At 37.6% G+C, this 14301-nt stretch overlaps 1 protein-coding gene across 1 annotated transcript in view; it reads left to right on the forward strand.

Annotated features, from left to right (window-relative positions):
* The first annotated feature begins 629 nt into the window (after positions 1-629).
* Positions 630-14301, forward strand: part of odad2 (outer dynein arm docking complex subunit 2) — a 62933-nt gene continuing 49261 nt past the window's right edge. Inside the window, exons 1-7 of the mRNA XM_016230473.1 lie at positions 630-708; positions 919-1159; positions 1323-1480; positions 2321-2447; positions 2664-2770; positions 6324-6463; positions 8678-8794. Of these exons, the coding sequence (XP_016085959.1) occupies positions 942-1159; positions 1323-1480; positions 2321-2447; positions 2664-2770; positions 6324-6463; positions 8678-8794 (867 nt within the window). The 5' untranslated portion in view covers positions 630-708; positions 919-941. The remainder of the gene's footprint in view (positions 709-918; positions 1160-1322; positions 1481-2320; positions 2448-2663; positions 2771-6323; positions 6464-8677; positions 8795-14301) is intronic.

Consider the following 14301-nt stretch of genomic DNA (forward strand, 5'->3'; position numbering starts at 1 on the left):
ATGTTAATCTCCAGGTCATTGGTGTGGTTTGGCAACTAGCGAGAGAGGCTGATACACCTGGCACTAGGCCTTGCATATGCATTATCTGAAAATAGGGAGCTTCTGTTTGGTTTCGGTTCACTTGAAAGCTTATGAGTGAGAACTATCAAAGTTGAATAATGTTGTGCTGAATTCACTTATTTTGAGAGGCTGTACGGGCACGATCAACGGGGAAATAAAGTCTTTTCTGTGGCCCAAATGCCTGTGTGTAATTTTCTGCCAAACCATACAGCACAGCACGGAAGTTTATAAAGAGCCTCTCAGAAGTGTGGTTCTGTGGCACGCTACGCCAGAGAAAACAAACAGTTGACATAATGTAAAAGCCCTTAATTCGGTCAGGTAGGCTCGTTTTGGACCTCACGTTTGTTTTCATTGCAAAACATCATAATGTGAATGTTGATCATTCATATTCAATACAGTGTGTCCTGCAAACACAGACGATAAGAAAATAAAAGAGTAACTTAAGAGTAACTTATGTAAAGCCAAACGCGTTTCCTACACTACTTTTTTGACCCTCTTCGCTCTACGTTGTTTGACCGTATCTTAGCAACTGCAGTTAGTTTCTGTTTACTTAGTAACTGAAGGGAACGCCGACAAGTTAACAAGACAACGTATTTGAAAAGGACAACTTTTAGAAACATCATACAGACTTGTTTAGTCAGTTTGTTGGTGAGTAATAAACCGTCTTTTAAATCGACTCTTTCATGAGGGTCACAAATATTTTGCGTCTTTAAATTTAAATAGTAATAACCCGTTAGATATGTTTGAAATCCCACATATCAGTCCTCGCGCTTTAATGCATTCGTTGATATAGTTGTATCCTTCTCGTGTTGTATTAATAGTGTTAGCTCTATTGCTTTAACTCTGCTTTAATGTTAGGTTAGACTCGTCTGGTGTCCGTCATGGGGGTGACGCTTTCTAGGGCAGTTCAGTGGAGTTCTGATGGAGATCAGCTAGAGAACAGCCCTCTGAATAATGACATACTGACTGAAATCCTGCTCTTCACGGAGGACTTCGCAGACAGACACCCACAGGAGGCCAGGATTCCATTCAGCGAGCCTTTCCAATGGAAAACATCTCTAGAAACAGCTGATTTCACATCAGATATATATGACACCAGGTAATACCAACAACTGTTAAACGTGCAATTGACTAGCATGACATTTGCTTTAGAGAAATGAGGAAGATTGCATCTAATTAAATTTTCTTGTGTAGATAACTACTGCAGGTTTTCAGATAATTTCTGATTTTTCAACCCACCCTTTGCTGTTTCTCTTTTTCAGAGAAGAATCAGCTGTGTCCCTGGAATGTGATGATAAGGGACGTCCCCTTCTCCAGCTGAGTCCACCTGCCATCACAGTGCACTCATTTTACCACCTCTCAAACCTTTTGCAACTAAACAAAGATAAAAAGCTGAAGGAGGTCTGGGCCTGTTTGGAAGGTGAGCTGCATGCAGCTTTACTTTAAGGGCTACTTTGTCTGAAATGACGTATTCTGTTATTCCTTATTCCTTGTAGCCATCGTTATGTACATAAAAGTAAAAATATTGACAATTTTGCAGCCTTCATCATTCCAGGGCCTTCATTCATTTATGATGAAATATGTGGGATCCCAAAATCTGAGAACAGGATTTTAAATTAAAATTATTTAAACCTGGAACTAGAAACATAAAATCTGTAGTATTTAAAATTTTGCAATATTTATAGGACCCCAAACAAAATATGATTAAACAGTCGGTCAGATGTTCTTCCACTGATGCACAGGATGCTCTTTGGATCATTCCTAGATCAGGCTGGATAACTTGATCATCAGGTTTACACAAACTCGTGGAGTTTTGTGCCTCTTGAATGCAACTGTCATTAAAGCAAGAAGAGGAATACGCATACGAAAATATGTTATTTTTTTCAGTTCAGTTTTAATTGATGATATAACATATAATAAAAAAAGTCTGTATTAATTATACAAATGTGAAATAGAAGCATTTTCCTTAGTGGTCTCTGGCTTTTAGCAAATTGTTCATCTGAAGATTAATTTCAGACATGCTTCCTGCAGCTTTTGGCTAACATTTAAATGTGTACTCAGTACATTTTTGCTAACACTTAATGGGCTCTTATTTGTCCCAATAGTACCAGTGTTTGTGGACTTTATACTGACACCTATCGCCTTGGTTCCAAAAGTCTTGAAATGCAACCTGCAATGGGGCTGAGGGAAAAAACAAAGATGAGTTGATGAGTTTTTGTATGACAAACAGGTGTGAGTAAAATTTGTTAATGGCCAACAGTTAACAGGGAGCCAATGAAGAAGATCTTTGGGCCCATCTCTCCCACAATACACGAAGGCAAGCTATTCAGTATCCTGCATCAGCTGGATGAGAAGTTGTTAAGCATTGCTGTCAGACCGATCACGAGGTAAACTCTTTCTGTATGCATATACACTGCCTTCAATCAAACCAGTCAGCCATTCTTTAATGCCTTGTCATATATTTAAAATACTGAAAAGATACTTCTTAATCTACAGCACTTGACAAGTAAATGTTTTCAATTTGAAGCTTGTGCATGCATCCAGCTATATTACTGTTACTGGTTAATGAGCTGTATTTTTGTTCTGTGTGTGTTTTTGCCCAGAGAGGGCAGGCTAAGCCCAGCAGCTGTTAATACAGAGGTAGATCTGTTGAAGAAATTCTGTGGAACAGGAGAAAACCGGGTGCTGAAGTCTGTGCGCTACACATCAGGTTTGCATTATCCTCACTTTCCCCCCTCTCCATCACTTCTGCTCACTTTATCTCTTTCTGTCACTCACTCACTTCCAGACTTATTTTTACCCTCATTCTGATTAATCTTGTTTCTCTCTTACATATTTCTCTCTCACTCTCTCTTTTTGATGCTGGGAGTGAATGATTGTAGTTTTCCAGCACTTGAAAAGTATCTTGACAAGCAAAACTTGAAAAGCAAAATTACATAAGATATTAAGTCTTATTTTCATATAAATGTATTCAAATTAAGTGAGCTTATGTTTAAAATGTTAAAAAAATATCTTATTATTTTTTTACACCATTTTTATTGTTCTAATCATACATTTAAAAAAAAAATTCTCAGAAAGCAAGACTTTTATCTTATGTTGTTTTTCTTTCTAATTAAAGACAAATTGCACCAGTATTTGTACTTTTGTCTATTTTATTAGTTCAATGTAGATGCATTTTTTTTGTGTCTGTTAATTACGAACACATTAGGCAGACCTACTCTAACAAAAATGAGATGAACGCCACTAATGTGGCTGTTAGTGATGATGTGCAGAGCTGTGACAGGAAGAGTGGTGCTGAGTTAAATGTGGCCACTGAACCATCACAGTTCCTGCAGGCCAACGAGAAATTGAATCAAGAGAGGTTGGTGTCAGATAACTCAAAAGATGGATCTGTAGAGACAACTGAGGTGACTGCCGGCCCCAGTGAAATGCTCACAGTCCCACTTTCAGAGTCGAACCTCATGTTACACCATTTTTATTGTTCTAATCATACATTTAAAAAAAAAAATTCTCAGAAAGCAAGACTTTTATCTTATGTTGTTTTTCTTTCTAATTAAAGACAAATTGCACCAGTATTTGTACTTTTGTCTATTTTATTAGTTCAATGTAGATGCATTTTTTTTGTGTCTGTTAATTACGAACACATTAGGCAGACCTACTCTAACAAAAATGAGATGAACGCCACTAATGTGGCTGTTAGTGATGATGTGCAGAGCTGTGACAAGAAGAGTGGTGCTGAGTTAAATGTGGCCACTGAACCATCACAGTTCCTGCAGGCCAACGAGAAATTGAATCAAGAGAGGTTGGTGTCAGATAACTCAAAAGATGGATCTGTAGAGACAACTGAGGTGACTGCCGGCCCCAGTGAAATGCTCACAGTCCCACTTTCAGAGTCGAACCTCATGCAGGTGCGCGGGGCTGACCTCCATGCTGATGTAAAAAATGAAATCAAAACCAACTGATATCAGAGTTCAGCAAACAGTGTTTCTCAAGGCTTTAGAGGATTCAGGTTATGAATATGAAGACTTTAAGGCTGATGATACACGGGGCAACTTTTTGAGCAATTTTGCTGGGCAACTTTATTTGAGCAATGTTGCTTGGGCACTTTCCCACTGAAACAAATTTCTATCTGTATACTTTAGATCAGTCATGGGTCCTGTGTCTCACCTGGTTGCCCGTTGACGGCAACATTAACTAAAGTTGCCCGGCAACATTGCTCAAAAGGTTGCTCTGTGTATCATCAGCCTAAGAGTTTTCTAGGTGAAAATTATGGGAGGTACTCAAACAAATAGGCAAAACAGACCTCCAGAGGTGGGATTGAACTATGTTCAGTTAAACAAATTCATTATTTTCTTGACAGTACCAGAAGACTGTATAAGCCTAAAGCTGGCAAATAAGAAAATACAATTTAATTCAATTTCTGTGAAATTGCGTGACCAACTTAACTCCATAGACCAATTATAGGTTTGTAAACATTCAGGATGCGCGCGCATCATGGTTGCAGAAAACCCGGGAGAGATAGCCTTTATGGCTAGAGAATTTCACGGATAGGGTACAAAATAGTTTTGTTTAAAAATATTATAAATTATATTGATTAGATGTCATTTTCAAAATGTTCTCCGCATATTACAAGAGCTTGTCACCCAGCGATAAGCATTGTTATTCAACGAAATTGACGTTAGAGAGTGGGATAGTCTTACAGATCCGAAACAGGGATGATGTTTGTTGTGGGCGGAGCCTATCTGGAGGCAGAAATTTACGTTTTTCAAGTGGCAGTCTATGGAGCCATGGAATAAAAGAATAAAAAAAGGTCAATTTGATTTTATATTTCAAAATTCTGACTTTATTCTCGCAATTCCGAGATTATATCTCACAATTCTAATAAGGAAAAACAACTCGTCATTCTCTCTTTTCCCCTCGGCTCTTCTGGCTATTATGTAGACATATTGTTTAAATCGAATTTATGCTTTAAAAGTAAAGTAATCATAACAGTTTTCATCTGTAGTATGTGCGTTTAAACGTCTGTGTTTAGCTTCAAATGGCGTCTTTGACGACAGTATTGTATAAAAAAATTATTTGCATTCCGATCTTGACATCAAAAGGCACAAAAATATTTTTTTTCTTTTATTCCATGGATTTGACCCATTTATCTCCACTTGTTCCCAGTGTTTTTCTGCAACCACTATGCGCGTGCAGCTGCAAGTGACGTAACTGTGACGTCTACTCTAAATTGGTCTATATGGTGGGGAAATCTTTTTGCTCTCAAGCAAAATTCCAAATTGTGCAGATTCCTATAGAAAGTACTTGATTTCAACCAAACTACTAAATTCGGTAAATGTGACCACACATCCAGAAATGTCAATAGGAATCAGTGTAATTGGGAATTTTGTGTGAGGTTCAAAGAATTCCCAAAGCTGGTTTTTAACGGACTCGCCTAGTTGACCAACAGAAAGCTGCTGGTTTTGTTTAGTTTTGCATTGCTACACTGTTGCCTGCGAATTTTTGCTAATGTTACCACACCTTTAAGACCGAAACATCTTTACATGGTAGTTTTCCTATAAGAAACCCAATAAACATTTTAGTGCTTATTGGCATGTCAATAAGTCAAAAACATTTTTCTCTCTGCCTCACACTCACTCTTCAAGCCATCACCATTAGTGGCAATTCTGGATATCCTTTAAATATAACATGTCTGTATTCAAGTTTCCACAACATGGAAACCATTACATATGTCAGATTTCAGTTTACAAAGAGGTTCATCACTTCTTCCTTTCTCCCTGAGGAGAACAGGCTGATTTGCTGTGCCATAACAATCAACTCTTTTTTTGGAAAGAGGAGTGCGGCCTGCAAATTTTGAATGATGAATGTGGCTTCTTTTGAAAAATGTGTCCCCGTATGCCGAGTCAAATTTGGAAGCTTCTATGCAAATAAAGGGAGGGGGGGGGGCGCCGTGAGGATGAGCAGGGTGGTTTGGAGCATGTGGAGTATCAGCGGGGGTTTTTGGCGAGGGTGATTTATCTTAGGGTTATGTCTGCAGCAGCTCAGTCCTGAAGAACAATCAGTCATCTTCACTGGCAGGGCTGCTGGGAGAGAGTGTCCATCTGCCCCTGTGGGAGCCAGCACTGTATGAACCTTCCAAAACTGAAGTTTTATAGCAAATATTTACTGTTGAGAGGTGACAACAGTGCACTAATTTAACATTTGACACAATATACATGTAACAAAATATACAAATCTCTAAAGCATAAATCTTGCCTCCACAGATTACGTGTTCTCCAATGGTTGTCGTTCTCCACCGTGGAGGCAGATGGATGGAGAGATCTGCTCCCTTATAATCGAGGCCTGTGACACAGAACCCACGCTGTTCATCACTTGCAGCACAAGTGAAGTTTTCCTCAATGAGGTGAGAAAACTGTCAAGATGTTAAAGGATTAGTTAACTTCCAGAATAAAAAAATCCTGATAATTTGCTCAACCCATGTAATCCAAGATGTCTGTCTTTCTTTGGTTGAAAAGAAATTAAGGTTTTTGAGGAAAACATTCCAGGATTTTTCTCCATATAGTGGACTTCAATGGGGATCAACGGGTTGAAGGTCCAAACTGCAGTTTCAATGCCGCTTCAAAGGGCTCTACATGATCCCAGTCGAGGAATAAGTGACTTGTCTAGCGAAACTGTCTGTCATTTCCAAAAAAATTTTTTTTTATATACTTTTATCCACAAATGCTCATCTTGCACTAGGTCTGCGATGCGTATCTACGACTTCACGCATTATGCTATCACGTTGGAAAGGTCTCGCACGGTTAGCTCTTCATCTATGTACTTCAAAAAGGTAGGGTAGAGTGAAAAACTAATTTTCTCCTCCAACTTCAAAATTGGCCGTCATCGTTGTTTTACCTTTTTTTGTAAAGGGCGTTTGACTTTCTTTGCATGTTCGCTTTGTAAACAATGGGTCGAGCTAGTGCAAGACAGGCATTTGTGGTTAAAGTTATATGCATTTTTTTTTTTTTTAGAAAATGACCGATCGTTTCGCTAGACAAGACACTTATTCCTGGGATCGTGTAGAGCCCATTGAAGCTGCCTTGAAACAGCAAATTTGGACCTTCAACCCATTGGTCCCCATTGAATCCACTATATGGAGAAAAATCCTGGAATGTTTTCCTCAAAACCTTAATTTCTTCTCGACTGAAGAAAGAAAGACATCTTGGATGACACGGAGTAAATGATCAGGAAATTTTTATTCTGGAAGTGGAATCCTTTAATAACAGTCATTTGGTGTGTCAGTTTTAGATTGCTCTAGGAACACAATTCTCTCGTATGTCACAGTTCTGCTACATTGGTGTCAAAAATGATGGAATTCAGTTACATAACGTATCATCTGCCATGAGTAATCCGTTTCAGAAGTGTGGACATTCTCAGTGTGGACAGTTGATTATAGATTGTATTTTTATCATGAAACCAATTACAGAGGAGGTTGATAATCTAAACAGGGCATATCCCAACAAGCCTGACCTGAGCACCTAGAAGATGAAAATTAATGCTTTCCATCGGAATGCTGAATGATGCAATATGAGTCTGCTGAATCTGAAATGTGTCAGGCTGTCAAGAGAGCAAATTTTGGTAGACAATTTGAACATACACAATGTGCTCTTAATGTGTTTGAAAGGTACGGTATACAGACACTTTTCCAAAACATGAGGTAAGTCAAACTGAAAAGTTTAGACATGCCAGTTATATGATTCTGTTCCAGATCTGCTTCTGTGGTTTGAGCCGCCCCACAGAACTAAATGTGTGTGCAATTAATCAAAAGCAACATTTCACACACCACAAAATTTTTCATTCAGAATGCCACTTAATCAAGTACATACAGTGGGGCAAAAAAGTATTTAGTCAGCCACCAATTGTGCAAGTTCTCCCACTTAAAAAGATGAGAGAGGCCTGTAATTTTCATCATAGGTATACCTCAAATATGAGAGACAAAATTAGAAAAAAAATCCAGAAAATCACATTGTAGGATTTTTAAAGAATTAATTGGTAAATTCCTCGGTAAAATAAGTATTTGGTCACCTACAAACAAGCAAGATTTCTGGCTCTCACAGACCTGTAACAACTTCTTTAAGAGGCTCCTCTGTCCTCCACTCGTTACCTGTATTAATGGCATCTGTTTGAACTCGTTATCACTCTCCCTCTCCACGTCTCTCTCTAAATATCTGTTCTTTTTTGGAGTCTCTTGTCCTTGTCTGTGTTCTGTTCAATGCTTTCTGACACTCATCTGTTCATTGTACATTTGTGGTCAGTTTGAATCTACTGCAAATGACAGTTATGCTAATTGTATAGATTAGACATTTAATCAGAACAATTCACCTCTAAACCTCAGAGATTAGGAGTTCAAAATACAGTTATGCCTGTGCATGTGTGTAAAGCTGATGGACTTTTTATGTGTGTGTGTTTAATGAGTGCTAAACCTTTTCTCTTCCACTTTTACTTTTCTTTTTCCAATATGGCTTTATGTTTGAGATATCTATTGTAACCCGGCTTAAATCTCAGCCAAAAATACTGATACACCATTGGGAATGTTGTCAAGCTCTGTTTAAACTTACATTATGATTTGTCTTTTCAGAGAATCAACGGAGAAGGAGGTGAAAACTCCTATATGACAAAAAGTGAAGTCTACAAAGACATTGTCACACTGCTGAAAAACAAGTCTCCCCATTTTGCTTCAGCTGCTGATGAACAGGTATTGCTTAACACCACATAAATACAGCAGTTTTATCTCTTTCAACATATATTAGTCATGCCTTATTTCCTCAGATGTTGGTTTAAGACCAGTGCTTGGCATTGTTGGCTTTCCATTTCTCTGATCGTTTTTATCCTCTTCCACTGCATTTGGTCTTAAAATGCTCCAGATGGCAATTTCAAAACACATGACAGTGGTTTCATTATAGTGTCTGCTGCACACCACAGGGCTTTGGATATCCTAGCCATGTTCTGGGCAATCCTAACATGTGAATTACATAATTCATAGCTATGCACTAATCATCCATAATTTGACAACACAATTGTGACAAACTTATATAATCCATATAAAAAATTATATAATAAAATAATATATAATTAAATAAAATGATCCACAAAATTATATAATCCTGATCCTGATGTTAAAAAAAGACATTAGTGCTCGTTAATTGCACATCTCAGATACTAGATGGGTTTCTTCATCTACCTAAAAGTATTTGAAAGGCTGATGAGTTTTGTGAATATTGAAAAAGCTTGAAGCTCAATTGCGGTGGTCTGGAGAACCTGAAATTTCAGGCATCAGAGACAGATTACATCATCATGCGAGCATGCAGTACTCTTGACAGACATGTGCAGCCAAGTAGAAGTCTGCTGTTAGTGAAATGGAGTTGATGTTATTGATAGTACATTGCCCCTAGTAGAATTTTGTGTTAAACTGTTATGTGCAATCCTTGATGAGATCATTTTCTTTTTTATGGTGTGGATGGGTGCAAGCTACCAGAGGACTGCAAGCGCCCAAATAGCTTTGTTTTGATTTAGTTATTGTCATTAGGTACACTACCTTTCAAAGGTTTGACATCAGTAACAAAAGATTTCAGTTTCAGTTACAAAAGATTTCAGTTTCAAATAAATTGTTTTTAACTTTCTATTCATCAGAGAATTATTACAGCACATTTTCAACAGCACAACTGTTTTCAACATTGATAATAATAATAAATGATTCTTGACCACCAAATCAGCATATTAAAATTATATTTGGAAGAGCATGTGACACCAGAGAAAAGAGTAAGGAAGAGCAGGAATAAGTCACATTTGAAAGTCAAGTCCATTTTATTGGCATAGTGCTTTTCACAATACACATTGTTTCAAAGCATCTTATTCTTTACAGAAAATGATGTCGTTAATGTTTATAATATCTTAATATTTTTTATGTCTTAGTCACATTTAATAGATCAGAGCTGGGCAATAATGTAGTTTACATTTTGGAACAATATAAACAATCATATTGGCTATATAGTATGTATCATTTTACCTGAGTAGACTGTATTTATGCAGGTAAAATAAAAAATATATATATATTAAAATAAATTGTAATATTTAATGATATTATTGTTTTTACTGTGTTTTTAATTAAATAAATGCAGCCTTGGTGAACATAAGAGACATTAAAACATTCAAAAATCTTACCAACCCCAAATTTTTGAATGTCAGTGTACATGCATCGCTTTAATGCTTTAATATTGACTTTTAATGTCTGAAAAAATTGCCACAGGCATGTGGGCAGTGCTCTGACACAATTTTCCACGACACGCCTGACTGGGCTAGGGTATGGCAACTGCCATATGGAAATGCCGCCCCTGATGACGTGACAGACAACTAGTTGTCCAGTCCTGTTCCGTTCACACAGCGCGTGTGTTCCGAGAATGCGGTTGTGATTCCTGAAAATTTACAGGTGTGAGTTCGGTTACAGAATGCAGTTGTCGTGCCCGTAAATAACCGAAATGTGTGTGAACGTAACCGTATTAAGGACTCAAATACAGGACTGACAACCGTATTCTGCTGCTGTGTGAACGTGGCCTTAAACCTGTAGACTACTGATTCAGTTATTCATTTCGAATTCCAAATATTTACAAACAGACTCAAGGAAAGAGGCCAACACTTCAAACATAGACACACAAACAGCAGAGCTGTCCTTCAACTGGCAGCAGTGTACTCCTGCTCGCCCCTCAGCATGTGGTGTGAGGTATGCAGCCTAAGATTAATCACAGCTGAGGAGAAGAGTGCAAAGGGAAAGAGGGGACAACCCAATGTCTGCACTTCTCTCTGTGCATCTGCTTGTCACAATAACCAGGAGAGAGGCAGATTAAGAGACTGAGTGAGAGAGAGAGGGAGTTCTCTTCTCTGTCACTGTGCTATTTTTCACATCACCACAGTGTGAAAGAATGTGAGAACAGGGCAGTTAGTCAGACCCTTCTGAATTAAGTAAAAGATAGATTAACAAATTGGGTCTCTGATAATGGCCTCAAGATGTGGTGAAAAGTGTGATAAATTATATCCTCTTTCTCATCTCTGACACAATGTATTTGTTGGAAAAATGTTTGGTTTTACAGCAGCAAATATTTAGTCCTTTCTACACAAGATTTTAAAGACAAGAATTATATCAAAATTAATTTTTAAATATACAACATCTTTAAGAAATTACTATTTTCTTTTCCTTTTAAGTGTGTGTTTTTTCTTTTTTCTTTTGGCTGACTCAATGTTGTCCAGATCTGTCTTCAGCTTCATCGGTAGCAGAGTTCAGTAAACGGCTTTTTGTTGATGCAGACAAAAGATTTCCTCCTACTTGTATATTTCTTTTCTTAAAGCAAAGTCCTCAGATCCACACTAATGTTTTATGCCGACCATTGGCGGTTTTATAACCAACATAATTCTGTCCTTGAGCAATATAAACGGAAACTCCATCATCGGGACAGATTTCTCTTTATGTTCGTTGTTAAATGATGGTGATGTTATCTCTCGCCAATATAGTTTGCAGATGGAAAGTGAAGGCAGACAGAAAGATTACTGCTGTACCATATAGTAGTAGTTATTGTCTAGCGCTACTCTGCCGGTGTAAAAACCTCTGTCTGGTGCTCCCGTCAGCTACCTTGAGGACAGAAAGTATCAAATGTTCCTTTCTCATCTCATCTCATCTATTCATTCTGCATTCAGAGCCAGTTTTCAGACACAAACTAAGCCTGCTGCAGAATTTTACCTTTACTCTCAGCAGAGATGTCCAAGTTAAACTCTGTCAGGTCCAGGGCAGGCTTCATCTTCCTCACTTGAGGAACAGTTCCCATGAGTCTGTGCTCAGTAGCTCTGCTCACCTTTCATAACTCTTGCCTCTGATGAATGTTCAGTCTAAGTATGCTATCATTCTAAAGATCTATGAGGAAAAATACTGGAGAAGCTGAAGTAGAGCTATACAGTATGTTGCACTTGTTTATTTGATACAATGTCATTTGCACATATCTCTGGACCTTTATAGGTCCTAGAACAACATCCTCAGCAACCAATCAAAGCCCTAACAGTCTAAAATCATAAGGCAATGATTGAATAATCGGAATGTTGTTTCAGGAACAACAAAGGATGTTGATATAGGAATATGTCCTACTTGTGTAAATCATATCAGGCTGTTTATTTGGTACATAACAGTCACAGTCATACTTGCTATTGCTGAAAGGTGTCTGAATATTGTTGCCAACATTTTTTTTTTTAAATATTAGACAGGAAATGCCACTTCAGATTTAAGACCTGATTCAAAGTGCCTACGGTTAACCTACTGAACAGATGTTGCCCTTCTAGTGTGATTTTCTGGAATGATTCTTCCATGCCATGTTGCCTTTGGCTTGCTCACTGGGGGTATTAAGACACTATTTTCTGCAAAGCTGCTTTGAAACAATATGTATTGCTGAAAAAAAGAAAAGGAAAAAGAATGAGGTGAATATTCTTTGTGCGGTTTCAGTGTTTGGTTTTTGAACAAGGCTGGATATGTGAGTCCGATTATTGGTGGCAGTGAGGAGAAAGACTTTATTATTCTTTGAAGTAATGATGCCAGGCAGACTGTTCAGCGTGTGAGCATTTGTGTGTAAAAATGCCCACCAGACTTTCATGTTTTATTGTGCCAGCGGGTGGGAGCTCAACCATGAGCACTAGCAGCTGACGGGTGATGGACAGAGGCCGTAAAGAGAGAGCAATTAAATAGTCTGCTTAGACACAAATCAATCCCCTCTTTGTTCTCCATATTTTGCATTGGTTCCTTGTTTTCTAAATTTCATGAGTTTGCTTTTCTATGTCTTTCTAAGGTCTTCCAAACATATTTCTGCATAGTTCTCCTTTTTGCTAAAGGCTCTCATCACCTTCTACAAATACACGTTTATCCACCTGAAACGAACCCGTTATGTTAGGGTGCATGTTGATATGAGTGCAGATAATGCTTTTAGTCGCACTATGGGACTCTTGTAACGTGAAAAGTTCAGCATAGAATAGGCTCTGGATTGCAGCCTGAGTTTGCTGTAATAAGTCTCAGACACGCTCTGGTCCTTCAGCCATCAGTCAAGCACCGGGCCGTGATTATTGAGCCCAGAAACCCTCAGCGCACACCAGCTCTCAGCCAAAAACAATAGGCTGTATCTTTTAACATATCAGCTGCGTGAGGAACCGATGCGTTTTTGTACTTTTATCAGATCAGACACTTTTAATCTAACATGCACAGCCAGGGCCGAGCAGAAGGTGACGTTCATCAGGGAAAAGATATCATACTCAACTGCTTTGTGAGACTGGGACAGGAAAACTGTCGCTCTGTTCCAAAACCTAGTAAGCTTCCTCTGATGAAGGCAGTATTTCAATTCATCATAGATGCACTCAACGTGAAAGCCGTTTCAAAATGTAACTTACTAATGCTGCTGTGATAGAAACCTAGTTTTTGCTAATTCTTATTCTTTGTATCCTTTGAAAAACAATAACAATGTACTGCAATGAGAAACATATCCAAGACGACAAATTAAGTGAGAACAATATCTAGAAATACCTTTAATTCATTAGAACATTAATATGATACATTCAGTTCAAAAGTTTGGGCTAAGTATTTTCTTTAATTTAAAGAAATTAATACTTTCATTGATTTACATTGATGAAAAATGACAGTAAATACATTTATGATACAAAAAAAAATCAAATAAACTTTTTATTCATCAAAGAGTCCTGAAAAAATGTGTCGGTGTTTCCAAAAAATATTAACAGCATAGCTGTTTTCAACATTCATGATAATGAGAAATATTTCTTGAGCACCAAATCAACCTATTAGAAATATTTCTGAAGAATCATGTGTTACTAATGACTGGAGTAATGGATGCTGAAAAATCAACTTTACCATCAAAGGAATAAATTATATTTTAAAATGTATTAAAAAAGATATGCTATTTTAAATTGTAATAATATTACACAAAATTACTGTTTTTACTGTATTTCTTATCACATAAATGCAGTCTTGGTTAGCAAGACACTTCTTTCAAAAACATTTAAATTCTTACAGACACCTTACATTTTATAATCTTACATTACACCTTACATTTCACACACACACACACACACACACACACACACACACACACACACACACACACACACACACACACACACACACACACACACACACACACAGTTAAAAAAAAAAAATTTTTATGTTTT

Source organism: Sinocyclocheilus grahami, unplaced genomic scaffold, assembly GCF_001515645.1.
Source record: "Sinocyclocheilus grahami isolate Dianchi unplaced genomic scaffold, SAMN03320097.WGS_v1.1 scaffold371.1, whole genome shotgun sequence".
Lineage (NCBI taxonomy): Eukaryota > Metazoa > Chordata > Actinopteri > Cypriniformes > Cyprinidae > Sinocyclocheilus > Sinocyclocheilus grahami.